This window comes from Spermophilus citellus, assembly GCF_964194105.1.
Source record: "Spermophilus citellus genome assembly, chromosome: 2".
Taxonomy (NCBI): domain Eukaryota; kingdom Metazoa; phylum Chordata; class Mammalia; order Rodentia; family Sciuridae; genus Spermophilus; species Spermophilus citellus.
The window spans coordinates 193,389,007-193,407,420 of record NC_138183.1 but is presented as its reverse complement, the minus strand read 5'-3'; the positions used below and the strand labels follow the sequence as shown (position 1 = coordinate 193,407,420).

At 41.3% G+C, this 18,414-nt stretch overlaps 1 protein-coding gene across 2 annotated transcripts in view; it reads right to left on the bottom strand.

Moving 5' to 3' along the window:
• The window catches only part of P4HA3 (prolyl 4-hydroxylase subunit alpha 3), a 40,370-nt gene extending 23,320 nt beyond the window's left edge, over positions 1–17,050 (bottom strand). For both annotated transcript variants that reach the window (XM_081263061.1, XM_081263062.1), the window contains exons 1-7: positions 16,824–17,050; positions 9,647–9,789; positions 8,427–8,650; positions 5,317–5,466; positions 3,447–3,498; positions 1,138–1,301; positions 723–899 (exon numbers count right to left, since the gene is read on the bottom strand). In XM_081263061.1, the coding sequence (XP_081119187.1) occupies positions 723–899; positions 1,138–1,301; positions 3,447–3,498; positions 5,317–5,466; positions 8,427–8,650; positions 9,647–9,789; positions 16,824–17,023 (1,110 nt within the window). In that variant the 5' untranslated portion in view covers positions 17,024–17,050. The remainder of the gene's footprint in view (positions 1–722; positions 900–1,137; positions 1,302–3,446; positions 3,499–5,316; positions 5,467–8,426; positions 8,651–9,646; positions 9,790–16,823) is intronic.
• Between the last annotated feature and the right edge of the window lie 1,364 nt (positions 17,051–18,414).

Here is an 18,414-nt window from a genome sequence, read left to right as displayed (position 1 = left end):
TCTGTTCTGCCTCCAGTTCATGTCTGCTGCTCTGCCAGGCTGGGTCCCAGAGTGGAGATGGGAAGGCAGAGCTGCAGCCCACCCAGGACAGACACGTAATGTGGGGACTATCACTAGATTCAGGGGCTACTTGTTACTACACATAACTTAGGCTACAAGAACAGAAGAACAGCAACCAATCTACCTCTAAGTGTCAGTAATGACATTGCTACATGTATGACCTTCCTCTCCCTGAGCCTTAGTTCCCTCTTTAACAAGATTATGAAGTTGAACTAAATAATCTTTCCGTCTGTCAGTCTGTAAATATGTATTAGGATTTTATTCCTTGTCCCTGTCATGTTTTCCATTTCTTCTACTAATTAATGGCTGGTGTTTGGGGAAGTTTCCTTTTTATTTTTTGAGGTGAGATTTATGTACAATGACAAGCATAGACCTCAAGTGGACCATTTGCTGAGTTTTGACAACTGTTACAGCTATGGACTCCACACTCTTAAGAAGATCCTGAGAGCACATTTTCAACATTCTAGAAAAATCCTTTGGCACCTCATCCCACTTAATCCTTTCCCTCTAGAGGCAACTGCTGTTGTGATTTCCTCCACCTTCTTATGGGCTGGCTGGCATTCTGAACCCCTGGACTGATGAAGGGTCTAGCTGTGGAGCCTTCCTTTCTCATGCTCTGAACTCCAGGCATGTGAAGACACAGGAGCTTTGGGGACACTCACCCATGGTTCTGCAAGCTCGCGAATTTTCTGAGCCTCTGAGTCACTGACAAAGTCATGATAGAGAGCAACATAGGGCTCTAGGTGAATGATCTCCTTCCGGATGGGCTGCAGAAGCAGGTAGGGGCTGGAATTGGTCTCATAGGAGCAGTAGAGGCTAGAGATCTGGTAGTGAATGGGCTGGAAGGAAAAAATAAACTCAGCATAAAAGAAGATGACCTAAGAGTGAAATCATCTTAGGGGAACTAAAGCATAAAACCAGGAATTTGAGAGATACTGAATATGGTTACTTGGATACTGTCCAAGGGAGCTTTATTGTTCTTCAAGGCATCAGCTTTTCCCCTTTTCACTGTCCAAATTCTAGCTTCTCACTCTGTAGCCAGGCCTATCCCCTTTCTTTTTTCCTGAGGAATCCTACCTGGGAGCCCAGGGTCTGACATAACCCCTCATATGTGTCTCTAGTCCGCAGGTGGGGCACTCTGGGTCTCTGGATGACAGCCTCAGCTACAGCCTGGTGGGGGCTCTCTGCCAAGAGCCTTTCATATTTCAACACATTCCTGGCCATCCTCTTATTTTCTGGGCCTGGGGAAAATCAGAGCAGGGAATAATACAGATTAACAAACACTAGCCCCAGAAAGTGCTACCAAGATTTCCTGCAACTTTACTGTCACAGAAGACTGGCACTAGGACATTCTGAATAACTCCTTGACAGTGCCCATATTCCCAGAAGAGAATCTGGTATTTAAAAAAGACTGACTTGCACCCAGTGGGTCTGAAAGTGCAAAAGGTTTTGGAAAGGAAGGTGGTACCTACACTCTTAGATCCAGGGACCATGAAGACGACTGTTCTGGGACGGCATTATGGTTAGTTTTATCCATAGAATAGAAACTTCATTCATTAATTTGTTCATTCATTCATTACCCATCCATTCAATAAATGCTCAATAAACATCTACTATGTACCAGATACTGTGCTAGAGGCTAACCTCCCAGAGTTCAGAGTCTAATGACCACTTAGAAGAAAACATGTCAGGGGCTGGGGATTGTAGCTCAGTGAGGCACTGGGTTTGATCCTCAGCACCACATAAAAATAAATAAGTAAATAAAATAAAGATATATTTTTAAAAAGAAGAAAAAAAACATGGTAAGGACAACAAAAGGAAGTCCAGAGAGTCAAAGCCTATGTTACAGGGACCCAACCTGTTCTTCCCTGGGGGACCTGAAGCTAATTCATCCTCGGCTCCATTAGATCCCTCAGCATTCCTAACAGGCCTAGACCCAGAACAGTGCAATATGAAACAAAGGGATTTTAGATTTGGGTTCTAGGCTAATTCCCACAAGCCCTTGAGAAACCCTGTGTCTTGCTTGTGCCCACCTGTTTGTGCCCACTTTGGCTGCAAGATGCCCCATGGGTTGGCAGCTACCCATGGCCCGCTGGCCTCTGTGTATGACTCTCAGTGCATCTCAGAAGGAGGTGCTGAATTGTTCTAATGCTCCCAAAGTGTCTGAAGAGCCCTGTGTGCTTCTAACCATCACAACCACCCTGGCAAAAGAGCAAAGGAGTGAGCAGAAGTTACTATTCCTTTCTAACAAAAGGAAAAATCAGATTTTGGAGAATGGAAATGATGAGCCCAAACTCAAGTGAAAAATACTGCAAAGCTAGAATGAGCTGGGACCCTCAACTTACCAGGCCCTATTTACTCACCTGTGATAGCACACAATTTTGATTTTGGGGGGGGGGAGACAGAGATTTTTTAAAATATATTTATTTTTCAGTCCCTCATGTATGCTAGGCAAGTGCTCTGCCACTGAGCTACAATGCCAGCCCCATCTACACTATTTATAATGCTACAAGGTAATGCTATTAAATAATTGTTTTACTGTTATCACCTAATGAATAATGACAAAAAAAATTCTGTACGTGTTCAGAAGAGACGCCACTTTTTTCAACTATCTTCAATCTGAAGTTGGTTGAGTGGTTGGGTTCACAGATGTGGAGAGCAGACTGTACTAAATGGATTCATTAAGAAGTTATGAATAAATATAGTTATAAAATCCTACATGAAATATCTTATAAATATTAGGACAATTAAAATAGCTTTTGTGTCTTATTTGAGGATCTAAATACCTTATTAAAAGAAAACCTAGGAAGCCATTCACTACCAAAATTTTAAGCAAAATTATCCAAGCTGAGCCAGGAAGCGTCTTCCTCCAGTTCGACTCATTTTGTTGTCGGCAAGGCTCTCCCTGAAGGGGAATGAAGTTGAACTCTAACCACCTGGGCAGGGTGCTTGCCTAGCAAAGTGAGCTCTGGTTTTAAAGGAAAGAACTGATAGCTCTCTGTAAACAGCCAAAGTGAATAATCCTCTGAATCATGCTCCTTCCTGCACACACAGCACACACTGATTTCATTCATTCCTGGGACTTCCAAATTCATTCCTAGGACATTTATTCCTTGGTCTTTAAAATGTCTCTGAAGAAACTGGTTCCCAGCCTGGGCTTGTTCCATTTGAAGTTTTATCCATAGAATAGATTGACATCTCTGCATTTTCCAACTGACTTACAAATTTCCCCCAGTGCACTGATGTTCATATACACCAAAATTTGAAATGTTCTTTAGATAACAACATTAAAAGAATGAAAATAGATAACTGTACTTTACTTTGCAGGGATTACAGGCCAAAAGCAGAAGTCAGACCAATGGCTGGCTTATCTTATCATCACTTACTGTAGAGAAGAAACTCTCGGGAGAGGCTCAGGGCACACGAAACATTTCCTGCCTTATTAAAAAAAGAAAAGAAAGTGTTAACTGTACTGAAGACATACTCTCTGACCAAATCATTCAATGGACATTTTTTAAACTATAAAATATTCTTACCACAAGTAGATAATAAGGCTCTTTGAAAGAAGCAGCAGGCTAGAGATGTAAAGAATTTGTGACTCTGCTGCAAATCAGGTGTCCTCAGACTCCTCACTTATAAATGACTTACTACCACCCTTACCAGAAGAACAAGAGTAATTTAGTAAAAATTTCTTAAAAATAAATTAAGATAAGCTTTCTTAAAGGCCCTCAAATCTCAAAGTATGCAAGCGATATAATGATGGGGTATTTTGTTATTAAATTTAAATAAAAACTCTAGTAAAATTATAATTTATTCCTAGGGTATAGAAAGTCACTGGGAAGGAAGCAAAGGAAGAACCAAAAGAGAAACATTCCCCAATGCATAAGAATTAATTGTCCCTACAGCCATTCAACCTTGGGCTCAACTGGTCAAAAGGAAACAGGAGATTTCTAGACCAATCTGGGCAACAGAATTCCATACAGTGGGGTGCAATCCTCCTTTGGGTGCTTCCAAATGATGATTAGCTAATAGAAACTGTGTATCTTTTCAATCCTTTCATCTTACTTTAGCATATTAAGAATTCATTTTAGTGATAAAAGCAATATGCACATTAAAATATGATATGCAATGAGCAATGTGATAAAAATGACCCCCATGGAAATCCAGGCACTGAGAGCACTTTGCATAATACAAAATAATAATTGGGCATTGTATTTAACACCCCATCTTTTGGGATGTGCCACGTCAGGCTACCTTCTCTAAGTCTTTCTACATCAAGTCTCCATTTTCTTCCTCGATTGAAACTCAAATCTTCTCCCCCTTTGTTACATCATAACTATTCCATTTTCACTTTAACATGCAGCCATTAAGCAGGAGAGTAAAGAAAAGCTCACAGACATTTTACAATAAAGACTCAGGAGCTTCCACGAAGTGAACAGTATCAGCTGTGCTGAGAATAAGACTGTTTTCACAGTAATGTGGGTTTGAACCACCCACACCACCTTCATTTTTCTTAGGAAAACGAAGAAAGAAAATTGAATACGGAGGTTCTGAGGGTTAAGATCAGTGACAGAGTGCTTGCCTAGCATTCCCAGGGCTCAATCCCCAGCACTGTAAAAATAAATAAAATGAAAAAGGAATTAAGGAAATAAAAATGGTTTATTAGCTTTGGAAACCAGGGAACTGACTCCTTGGAGATTTTTCCAGCCTATTCTTGAATACTGCACAACTCCAGTGAGAAATGGGGTTAACAATACAAAAAGATGGCAGCTGTGTACTTAGGGAACTGAACCTCTAAGTGAGGCACAGCAAGTAGTCCATCAACAGTGCCAAGGGAAGATGACAGCTGCATGAGGCACTGAGGCTGGTGCTACAGCACAAAAATGCCAGCTCTGGAGACAGACACTAGACATGTTATAGCCGGACTCAGAGGGAGAGCGCTCAAACTTCTTCCTCCATGACAACATCATGATACAATGTCTGTGAAGAGCTAGAGTTGCTGAGAGCACAAACAAGTGATCTACAACCACCATGACCCAACTAACTATGAGCTTCATGATTAGTTAAGAATTTTTTGTAGACTCCGTTTACTCACATGTGATATATGGAAACAATAAAATAAATGCCCTTCCCACTTGGTCCTCTTGGGAAGATGAAATAAATTAAGGGACAAGAAAATGCTTAGAAAGTTGTAAAGCAGATGTAAAGCATTACCTTTATTATGATACAAGCAGTGAGCTTCACTCACTCCCCTACCTGGAAACAGGCAAAGGCCAAGTGATCCAAGGCATCTTCTAGGCTTGCTTCATCCTCTGTCTTCCACTCCCCATAAGAGCCTCGGAAGAGACTGACAGCCTCCTCCAGCCATGGAATGGCATGGTAGTAATCCCCCATGTCATAGGCCACCTGCAGGGACAAAGTACCACTACTAAAGGCTTAGTCCACAGGCAGAGGAAAGGAAATGATGATTTAAAGAGTAAAACAGCCTTTGGAACCCAAGAAGGCAAGTCTTAACCTCAAATTAATTTTAATTTAATTTACAGAACATCTATTATATACAAGGCATTGTACAAGGTGGAGAGAGGAGACACAAGAGTTGTTGCATTTAAGGAATGAATAATCTGTGAGAGAAAAGAGATATGAACTCAAGAAACCATAACGGAATGGCAGGAATGCTTGAAGGAAAACACATAATATGCTTTGAAGAGATAAAGAAGTGAGGAGAGTTGGAAGTCTTAAGGTTCATGCAGGAAATGGCATCTGAGATAGGCCTTCCTTGAAGAAGGAAAAGGTTTCAAGAACAGAAGTAGGGAAGAAGAGCATTCTAAGACGGGAAAATGGGCTGGGTGTGCTGGTGCACACCTGTAATCCCAGAGGCTCAGCTCTGGAGGCCGAGGCAGGAAGATCACAAGTTCAAAGCCAGCCTCAGCAACTCACTGAGACCCTGTCTCTAAATAAAATATTAAAAAGGGCTGGAAATGTGGCTCAGTGGTTGAGTGCCCCTGGGTTCAATCCCCTGTACCAAAATAAAAAAAGGGAGAATGGCAAAAACGGAAGCCAAAGACAGAATTCCATTCAAGCATTCCACAGAAACAGAAAATAAATATAAGGAACATGGCCTAAGCTAATTACAGTCTTAAATGTCACATTGTTAAGGAAGATATTACTGGTGGCAATGTGAGGAGTGAATTAAATTTATTTACTTATTCAGTATTTGCTGAACGTTATGTTCTTGGTGGTCCCTGTCCTTGAAGAACTTGAATCAAGTGAGGGTACAAGAGCAAACCAATCATTGTGACAAATGCATTAGACACCGCAGTGAAGGCAGAGATGGGAATGCTGTGGCATCTCACTGGAGTTGTTCTGATTAAATGTCAGAATGCTGGGCAATATGGCAACATGTGCCAAGCATAGCTCCTGTCTCCTAATAGCTTAAGCTAACTAGAAAACCAGACCGGAAGATGGAATTTCCTGGAAGTCATTACTGGAAACAACATGGAATTACAGTCACAGAGTTGGAAAAACTCTTACCAAATGGCCTAATTCAGGTGTACCATCCAGACAGGATGGAACCTAGAGATATGGCAGCTTGTAGCCTAAATAGTAAATTAATTCCCATCCTAGGACTTCCATTGACCTTCTGTTTTACATTTCTGTTCCTCAAGTTTCCTCTTTGTGAAAGGATTGAGCTGAAGAATAACATTAAAAAAATGACTGAACTTTTTCTACTGAGTTAACCTTTTATTTTATTTTATTCTTTTTTCTGGTGCTAGGATTAAACCCAGAGGCTCCTGCATACTAGGCAAGCACTCCACCACTGAGCCACATCCCCAGTCCTAACTATTTATTTAATGAATATTTCCATGAGCAGCTTTAAGTTCTAGCAATGTAGTCAGCTGAAATAACTGAAATTCTTCCAGAAATATTTAGATATTTTAAACAAAATACAAAAATCATTTTATTATTTATTTTCAAGAAAAAAAAAAGGAAAATACCAGGTACCAGAAACAAAACAAAAAAAAATCTAAGAAAAATGCTGAAACAGCAAAATTCGAATATATATATATATATATATATATATATATATATAGCATTTTAATTATAAATTTACTTGTTATATTATTTCATGTACTCTTCTGATATTTGTAATGTTTTGCCTTTCAAAATAAATAGATAAATATAGAAATAAGGATTGCCAGTAAGTTTTTCCAGAGTGATTTACTAAATTTTCAACATATGGTTTTAGTTTCAGAAAGGCCTCACTGATGAAGCACATATTGGTACCATACATCAAACTACTTTAACTGACTTAAATTTAAATTAGCCATGAACATGACAATTGGGGTCTGATTCCACTCAGGACCTCAGAAAGGGAAAATAGTATGTAGAGAGACCCAGGGTTACCCACTCTGTAGTGGTAATTTGGAAACTGATTCCTAAAAGTTTGAAGTAGGACCTACAAAGGCCACTATCAGATCTGCTAATGAATATTGTAGAAGTCAGGAAAAATTCACTTCCTTTTAATATGCACCTTAAAATTAAAAAGCATTTACTCCATTGCTTCATTTAATTTTTTTTTAGTTGTAGACAGATATAATACCTTTATTTTGTTTGTTTGTTTTTATGTGGTGCTGGGAATCAAACCCAGTGCATTATCTGTGCTAGGCAAGTGCTCTAACACTGAGCTACAATCCCAGCCCCTCCATTACTTCTTAAGGCAAAGGTTGGCAAAGAGTATATTATAAAATGATCTCAAGTGTGATTATAACTTGTGATCAAAGACCAGTTAAACACATCATATAAGAGGTTCCTGAGTCTATTTCCCCAAGTAATGTTACAGTGAATGGCCTCAGTTTTTTGACACTGATTTAATTTAGTATTTCCAAATACTTAAGAAACATTGCAGAGGATTCCAGAAAGTCTCAGGAGGCAGAGTTTCCATGATCTTATCTTCACATCACCATCTCTTTCCCTTTCCACCCAGTGGCTCATCTACTAGCAGGGGTAATCATTAGGGTGACCAAAGGATCATTTTGCCTAATTTATGTCTTTTGTCCTGGCACAATTAACAATACCCATTTCACTCTCAAGGGCATCCTAAGTATATGATCACCTCACCTTCCCATGGAAAGATCATGAGATTTGTTTTAAAGACCAAGTTCAAAATTTAGTTTTGCTGCTTAGAATTGTGTAATCTTCATTATCTACACTCCCTGAATCTGGTTTCTTTCTCTGCAAATGGGGATAATATCAAATTTCCAAGTTTACTGTAAGTATGAGAAATATGTAAAAGCAATTCAGACGTACTTATTTCATCCACAAGCAACTAGAGCTGAGCAATTGGTCTTCTCTCTGAATACCATTACCTTGCCTACTTGGAAGCAATCATCTGCTGTGAGGGAGAAGATCCGTCTGGGACTGTACAAGTCAGTGACGTCAGAGCCAGTGACTCTCTGAAAGACACCTCGGGCCAGGCCCTTCACATTGAGCATGTACACATCCTGCAGCCGCATCAAGGCCCGTGCTGCTCCCTCAAGGTCCTCAAAGGCTGGGAGGTCTTGTTCCACCTTCTCATAACCATCCTTAAGAGCTGTAAAATTAGTAAAACATAATTTATCCTTCAAAAAAACAGGTAACGGGCTGGGGATGGGGTAGTGGTAGAGCCCTTGCCTAGCTTGAACAAGGCCCTGAGTTCCATCCCTAGTACCATCAAAAAAAAAAAAAAAAAAAGGAAGTATTAAGCATTTAATGCCTGCAAGGCATGACCACCCATTCAAATATTCCATGAGATAAGGTTTTATTTGTATTGTGTTCCCAGTTCCTGGGAATCACAGTTACTGGAACAGGGTAGAGGAACATTTAGAATGAGTAAATGAAGAACAAAATAGGCATACACCCTCACCATATTGTCTCATCTTATAACCCTAGGAATCTTGCCCTACAGGGGGACAACTTTTCTTTCTCCTCACTTTCCAAAAGCCAACAAACTTCTTAAAGTACAAGTAGAATTATTTAGGAAAGTGCTCTTGCTGCAGATGATATTGTATTTTCCCATCAAAACTTAGTGAAATATCGGGGCTGGGGATGTGGCTCAAGCGGTAGCGCGCTCGCCTGGCATGCGTGCGGCCCGGGTTTGATCCTCAGCACCACATACCAACAAAGATGTTGTGTCCACCAAGAACTAAAAAATAAATATTAAAAATTCTCTCTCTCTCTCTCTCTCTCTCTCTCTCTCTCTCTCTCTCCTCTCACTCTCTCTTTAAGAAAAAAAAAACTTAGTGAAATAGGAACCACCAGAAGACCACTCTTTCACACACATACCCATGGCATGATAGATCCTGTGCGTCTTCACAGGATCATAGTGAAGATCAGAGACTATGGACATGAAAGTGTTTTCCAATCCATAATCATATAACTTATTAACAAGAATACCTAATTCTTTGAACTTACAAGAGCTAAGAACATCAACTAACACGTACCCACTCCATTACTCTTCATCGCATCCCACTAGAGTTCCTCTCCTTACCACTGACTGAGTCAGGAGACAGGAGTTTCCTTCTCACCCTCCAGCCCTCTTCCTCATTACCTTGGATGTTCTCACTGGCCTCCAGGCTATGCACCACATTCCTCCAGTCAGACTGCAGCCGTTTGATGAGAGTAAAGGCAAGCAAAGGGTTAGCCACAGGGGCTGCTGCGTCCTCATGGAGTGAAAGCACCTTGTCATAGAACCTGAAAGAGAGGAGTAGAATGAGTTCACCTCCTGACACAACTGCTCCACTCAGGGAGGTTGGTTGTATGCTGTGCATACATTAAGAGTAAAGGACAAAATGGGGCTGGGGGATGTCAGACTCCACCCTGGATAGCTCAGTGGTAGAGCACTTGCCTATCATACACCAGGCCCTGGATTTGATCCCAAGGGCAGTAGGGGTGGGGAGTAGCTAAAACTGAAATTCTGAACCTCTTGAGACTCATGTAACAGGCTAACCAAAAAAGCCAGGAAAGCACAAAGAATATGAAAACTACACATTGAGTAAAAGTAGGTCTGGGGCTGTGGTTGTGGCTCAGTGTAGAGCACTTGCCTAGCATGTGTGAGGCACTGGCTTGGATTCTCAGCACCACATATAAATAAATGAATAAAATAAAGGTCCATCAACAATGAAAAATAAATATAAAAATAGATTTTTTTTTAAAAAGTAGATCTGCTGGGCACAGTAGTACACACCTGTAATCCCAGCATCTTGGGAGGCTGAGGCAGAAGGATCAAAAAATCAAAGCCAGTCTCAGTAACTTAGTAAGGCCCTAAGGAACTCAGCAAGACTCTGTCTCTAAATAAATACAAAAAAAGGCTATGGAGGCATGGGGTTGTGGCTTAGTGGGAAAGCACTTGCCTTGCACATGTGAGGCCCTGAGTTCGATCCTCAGCATCACATAAAAGTAAATAAATAAAATAAAGGTATATTTAAAAGGGGGGGGGGTGGGCTGGAGATGTGGCTCAGTGGTTGAGAGCCCCTGGGTTCAATCCCCAGTACCAAAATTAAAAATAGGTCTATCTACTTGTTTGTTCACTGAATGAATAAGTCTACACCAAATGCTGTATGTCATGCTAGGTCTTAGAGATACAAATAATTTTTTAAAAGTAAGTCTTTTTATTCTGTTACCACTCTATATCTTAGTGTCTGGCAGAAACTCAAAAACACTGTTGAATAAATTATGATAACTGGGGCTGGGGATGTGGCTCAAGTGGTACCACGCTTGCCTGGCATGCTTGGGGCGCTGGGTTCGATCCTCAGCACCACATAAAAATAAAATAAAGATGTTGTGTCCACCAAAAACTAAAAAATAAATATTAAAAAATTCTCTCTTTCTCTCTTAAAAAATTATGATAACTGTGACACATGCTATGAGAAATTAAACATATAATCTTATGGGAGCTTGCAAGCAGCTCATCTAACCCAGTTAGAAAGGGTTAGGAAAGACTTCCCAGAAGAGAGAGCACTTAATTTTATTCTTGAAGGATTGTTAAAATATTAGTGGTTACTACTTACTAAGCTCTTACCATGATTGGGCATTCTTTAATATACTGCCTCATTTAATCCCCCCAACAACTCTTAGTGTATTTTATTTTGCCCATTTATGGGAGAGGAAACTGGAACAAGGCCACACTATTAGTAAATGGCAAAACCAGAACTGAGCCCAAGTCTGCCTAACTCAGAAGACTGAGTTCTCAGCTGATTCTGCCATGTTTCCTATGGTGATTGAACAAAGAAGAGAGAAACAATATTCTTTGAGCCAACAGGGATCAGTGTATACAAAGGGGCAGAGACTTGACCCATATTTATTTATTCATTATAACCTATTAATCTATCTGGTTAGTTTCTAGATGTCAGACTCCACGCTGGATAGTGGGGATACAGAAGAAAGATAGAGCCAATGCACGAAAAGTTTATGGACACCCCCCCCCATGTATTTCTCATCACTGTGTGTACCCAAGTTCAATTCATATTTCTATGCAAAAATGAATAAAATATACTCTTATAGGAGCTGAGGAGAAAATTTTAATAAAAACCTGGCCTCAAGGACTCACAGTCCAGTGGGTAAAACAGACACAAATAATTATATTACAGATGCAATACCAGGTTTAAGAACAAGACGTAGTGGGGAGTACAGAGACAGGGTGGTTGATTGGCCAGATTAGGTGAAGGGAGATTTTAAGAGACAAGTGAGAGTGGAATCACTATGACTTGTTTACATACATAAATCCATGAGAGGGTGGGGAGGATTCAGAAGTGGAAGGGACTAGAGACAGAAAGACAGGGAGGAGGTCCCTTCAAAATTGTACAGGAGACACGGGAGTCTACAACAGTGATTACAGAGGCAAAAGATGGGATGGATTCAAGGGAGATATTCAGGAAGAAGACAATGTAGAAGCTGGTGCTGATTGTAATGGGGAATAGATTGGGATTGTCCAGTTCACTTCCAACTTTTCAGATTGGTGACATTTGCAGAAAAGGGCTGGATATGATGGGACCTGAAGTGATCTTCTTTCCAACTATTCCATCTCTTCCTCGTATGTCCTACAGTAGTGTTCATATTAGCAAAAGATGCTGTTTTCTCTCCTGGCATACTGTGATCATTCTATTTCCAACACATTGATGGAATTTATATGATTGAAATCTATTGGTTATATTTAATAGGGCAGGTTAAGGATGTTAGTCCTGTCCTTTTCGAGTGTTTTTCCCTTTATCTAAATATTGTTAGTTTCAAAAATAATATAATAACAAAAAGAAAAAAGTATGTGTTCAAGGTGAGAATATGAATGTGTCCAAGAACACATGAGACTATAAGAGTCTTTTGGAAAGAATGAGCAAGTAGAAAGGCATGAACGAGAAGAAAAGAGGGCTGGCAGGGTAAAAGGATTTCAATCCCTGGATGCAGAGTCTGATCTGAGGATTTCTAAAGACTGGGGCTCTCAACTAAGAAAGGGGGCCTGAAATAGAAGTGACTAGCCCAGCAGTTTCCAGGAAGACAAATGTTCAATTCAACATAAATTAAGGAACAAGAATCTGGGCCTGGGTGACCCAGGCAGGACATGGGATGTCTGTCAAGTTCCAGGATGTCTCTGATCCCAAAGACAGGGCAGTCTGTGAGCTGCTACTCCCAGGTTTTGAAACTAAACCAGCCTCCAGGGTGTGGGATCATTTCACTGCCCATTATTTCCTGCTTTGGCTCCATATGGAACTATTTAGTAAAAGATATTCCACTGCTAGACGAAAAAAAATGTACAAGCAGAGACTTGGGCCGAACCCAGCTTAAAAAGCAAGTCCAGGAACAATTGAGACTGAGTAGGCAGTGATTTTATAAGATAGTTGGACAGGGAAGAGGTGGGAGGAGGCCGGAGACTAACTTGGACGCAGTCTCCAACCCACCTTCAATTTCAAACTCTATAAAATAAAAAGTTAGTCTAGTCTAGAAGGTCTCTATATGTCCCTTCAACACGCACATTCCATTATTTCTTCCCCCACCTTGACCACAACTGAGTAGACTCCTCATTAGCTTAAAGACTAACTTTTAACAGGCATCTGAGAAAACTGAGGCATGAAGGGAAAGAAGCAAGGCAGAGAGATGAATATTTGCTCTAAGCCATCCATCAAATTAAAAGTACTGTCTATATCTTTGTTTTCTTCCACCCACTTTCCATTTTGGGGTTGATTTGTTTAGGTCAGGGGTTTGATCTTTACTATAGCACATCAACCCAATCCACTGTTCAAATATGCTGGGTTTTTTTTTTTCTGTTCCACAAAGAAAAAAGGGGGAAAAAATGTATTGACTGATATCTGAGGCTGGTTTGGAATCCAAAAATTGGCCCTATGCCCAGTGTCTGAGCAAATAGCTAGTTTCCAGAGACTGAGTTATGGGATGCTGAATTCAAACCTCAGGGTTTCTTAAATGGCTTTTTGCTTTAACAAATGTTTCTGAGAGTGGAAAATTTGATCCTTTTCTTCAAGAATTTGCACAGAAAATTTGCAACCCAATCCCTGCATAAAACATAGCCTGAGTTGGTTATCTGATCCAGGACATGGCTGTTTCAACTCAGTGTGTTTCTTCTTTGAAACTCAGAAATGGCTTTGTCTCAGTGCTTCTGAGACATTCTGAATACTTAATTCTTAGTCCAGAAAAAAATTGCTGCTAATTCTAATTCTATACACACGTCATAGTTTTTAAACTGCAACAACAAAAAAAGCTATAGGTTAACTATATATGTATGGCTAATATAGGCATTATGCTAGAATATAATGATAGATACTATAACTAGTATAAATTTTATTCATTAACTTGGGGTAGGGAGTCGTTTCAACATCCAAAAATATTTCATTTCCCAATTTAGAAATTCAAAAAATATAAACTGGGGGCCTTAGAAATAACATCTGAAATTACATAAGATTACCATATTGGAGGTATAGAAAAGCGAGCAGAAACTGCCAAAAATTCATGTTTTAAAAAGCAAACATTTCACTGGATTTTTGAGTATAACTAGAGAACAGAATTAGAGTCTCCAAAATATCAAACTTCACAATTTTACAACTTAATCAAACTTTACAAAATAAAATGTTCATAAATTATCTAAGAAACAGATTTAGAACTTTTCTAATTGTTTTTTCTATCTGGCCTCTTAGAATCCTAGCAAATGCTTAGAGCCAACAGTGGGGATTAATTTCATCAGCCAGTCCTAATGAACAATAATCATGTAGCATTAACATTTGTCAAGTACTTATTACATGTCACACACAATGATAAATACCTTTACACAGTAGTCAATCCTTACAACAATCTTATGAGGGGGGTAGCACTATTTTTATCATTATTTGATAGACAAGCTGCTTAAAGCTTCAAGGGATAAGGGAACATGTCCAAGGCCACAGTCTAGGATTTAAACAGAGGTCTACTGAACTCTTGAATCCAGGCACTGAGCCATCACATACTCTGGCCACTAACAAAACCTCCTGCAGTTATGGGGCTTGGTCTGTGTCCTGGCATATCAGACAAAGCAAGCAGGAGAGACATTGCAGCATGATGGAAAGAACATTGGGTAAACAGGGTCAAGAGAACTATATCCTAGTCATGGATTTGCTAGCTCCTAGATTTATAATCTTGGACAAGCTACTAGATGATCTCTCATTTACTAAGAGTATAAAACAAACCTAAGCATTATGAGAATCAAATGAAATAAGGTTTATGCAAGGCCTCCCACTGTGACAAAACTGTGACAAGCTGCTCACACATCTCCATATGCAAACTGATTCTCTTCTACATGGACTCTCACACAGCCAGTGTCCCACACACCTTTTCCCCGTGTCACTCCAGAATCAGTATTAATAACACACACACTCAAAGTTTTTTTAGTGTAGATGGACACAATATCTTTTTAATTTTTTTTAATATGGTGCTGAGGATTGAACCCAATGCCTTACGTGTGATAGGCAAGCACTTGACCACTGAGATACAACCACAGCCCTCACTGAAAGTTTTATAACAGCTCATTGTGTTGTCTTAGCTGTATACATCTGACAGGGTCACTTGTATAAGTACAATTTTAGCATGTTGAATAGCGAGATGGTCACAATCACTGCTTCTTATAGGGTTGTGGCTTTCTCAATTCCCAAGCAGAGAAGGCATAACACACAGTGATACATATGGTACTATATACAAACATTCATCTTTCATTGTTTGACGCAGAGTCAATACATGATCATCATGTCCCAGAATCCCCAGCTTTATAATAATTTATCCCATATTGTGTAGTTTTTTGCTTGGATAGCAAAATCTGAGCATCTGCCTATTAATGCTACCCTCAATGTCTTCTAGCATCAAGTAGGGCTTTTCAAAGTGTTTTCTTGGTGTCAAATACTTTCACACACATATAACATCTCAGTTACCATTTATTTAGTATTTACTAGGTTTGGAGATCACACTGAGCCTCAGAGTTACTCCCAACCTCAAGACACAATGTCTCCCCTGCCCCCAGGCTCCTTGGAGGCTCCCACCCACCACCTGAGCAGCTTTTTCGTGTGTAAAGAGAAGGAAAGTTTGGCACGGTACCGGGTGGGAGACACCTGTAATTCCAATGCCTCCTTGTGAGGCAGAGGGATTGAAAGTTCAAAGCCAGCCTCAGCAATTTAGCGAGGCCCTAAGCTACTTAGGGAGACCCTGTCTCTAAATAAAAAAATATAAAAAAGGGCTGAGGATGTGGCTTAGTGGTTGAGTGCCCCTGATTTCAATTCTGGGAGAGAGAGAGAGAGAGAGAGAGAGAGAGAGAGAGAGATAGATAGATATGAAAACAAGGGAGAGAAAATATATCTTTGATTAACAATAATAGAATAATGGTGCTACAGGCCGAAACTCCTTTATGACATAGTTAGGTCTTTTCACCATTTTATCTCCAGTGCCTGGAGCAGTGCAGGGCCCAGAGTGGGCACTCAAACATATGTGTTGGATGAATTAATAAAGCATTATTCATATAGTAATCTGCACAATTATTTGTCATCTTTCATATGCACAGTATGATATCCATATTGTGTCCCAGTGACACATCCATCTCTTACATGGTAGCAGAATGTCATCTGATTCCTCATACTAAATATCAGTTTGCTGGGTCACATAGTACTTCACAGTGGGGGCTCAAAAAGCCAATACAAAGGGCTGTGGTTATAGCTCAGTGGTACAGCAATTGTTGGGCATGTGTGAGGCTCTGGGTTCCATCCTCAGCACCACATACAAACATAAATAAATAAAATAAAGGAATTGTGTCCATCTACAATTTAAAAGAAAATCCAATACACGTTGAGATACAGCATCACCCTGTTCTCACACCATCTCACTCTGGCAGTGTCTATTTCAATGCAACATTTCCCCGTCCTGTGCCTGTGGCAATGTGACACAGAGCCTCAGGTCCCACACAGCTGGACACAGCTCTTGTGAGGTCCAACTTGGCCCTACAGTCACCCTGCCACACTTTCCCACAGAGTATCAACTTCTCTGTGTGAGGCTGGATCTGGTGTGTGTGTGTGTGTGTGTGTGTGTGTGTGTGTGTGTGTGTCCCCCTACATGGTGTGCAGTTTGAAACAGCTCCCTCACGGCGTCCAAGGGTCCCGCACTCAGTGACAGTGGCTCTGGAGGTCACACTGAGCCTCAGAGTCACTCCCCACCCCAGGCCACAGTGTCTGCCACTCAGGGTCCTCGGCGGCGCTCACCCTCCACGCCCTCACCTGGTCAGGTCCCTCAGTCGCGCCTCCTCCCCGCGCAGGTAGCGCCGCAGCAGCCCCAGCAGCCGGCGCTCGGGCGCCAGGGCGCGCGCCACGCAGGTCAGCGCCGAGAAGGTGTCCTCTCGCGCCGCTGCCCCTGCCGGGCCCTCGGCCCGGAGCGCCAGCACCGCCAGCAGCGCCGCCAGCCTCGCGGCGGGGCCCATTGCCGGCGCTCGCCCGTTCCCTCAACGTCCCGCCCGTCGGCCCCGCGCTCCTGCCTGCCCCGCCCCTCGGCCAACTCCCCGCCCCGTTTCGCCCCGCGCCGGGCGCTGTGCTGGGTTCGGACGCCTCGCGCCGCTCCCCACCTGCCCCTGGTGCACCTGGGTGTCCGCCCACCCGACACTAAATCGCAGTCCCCGGAAGATTTCCTCTGGGCCGGTCACTCTGGAGAAATTGAGGCAGGAGGTGTAGTGAGCAATGAATTCACTGGTCCAGGGCTGCACAATACCATCCCCCAAATATTCACCCCTCGGGTTTAAGAGGTGGAAATACACACCTGGATTCTGGTGGGGAAATGGCGAGAGTAAATGATGCGGTATGGTGATAGCGGTGCGGATGAAACAGTGAGAGAGCAGATGTCAAATGGCAAATGGCAAACGCTTCGCAGAAGTCACCCCTGAGCTATCTTGAAGGATGAATAGCACAGGACTTATAGAACTTAAAGCCTAGGGATCCTACGTCATTACACAATATGCCTGTTGTGTATCTTAAAAGTCACTTAAGCAAACAACAATATTCTACCAGGTTACTTATTTTCCCCCCTTTTATTAATTTCACAGGCAACGCTCATTTATTTTCATGCAACAAATATTAGCATTTATGCTATTGTGTTTAGGACATAGAAAAATAGCAGATCCAAACCAGTACTCACATGGGCAGATGAAAATATTTACAAAACCCATTTAAAAAAGTGCTATCCTCTGGCGACCTTTGGCACATACCTGTAATCCCAGATACTGGGGAATCTGAGGTAGGAGGATCCTAAGTTTGAGGCCAGCCTGGGAAACTTAGTGACACCTTGTCTTAAAAATAAACAAGGGCTAGTGGGGTAGCCCCATGGTAAGTGCCCTGGGTTCGATCCCCAGTATGAATAAATAAATAAATAAATAATGAATTAAAATTTTAAAATGCTGTCAAATAATCGAGGGCTGCCTGATGTGCCACGGCAGCACTGGGAAGGGAGCCCACCCCTGTTTATAGGTGGTGGAGAGGGTTTCACAGATGTGTATTAGTCCAACAGGATGAAAAGGAATTAATTGCCTAGATGATGACAGGCAAATGGGGTTTTCCTGGCAGAAGGTATCTATGTGTACCAAGATTTGCAGGTGGAAAATTGTTTGAATTCCAAAAATGATGAAATGCTCCGGATGGTTGGGACTGCCAGGTTGTGAAAGCCTGTGCATGTCATACAAAGAAAATGTAGCCACTCTCCTCTGAAAACCCAATAGAAGTTTTAAAGGTTATGATACTAGTAATAACAATAGCAACCGTAAAATAATAAAGACTAAGTTCTCCCTGTTGGCAACTGTCCCAATCATCCTACATGTACTAATTC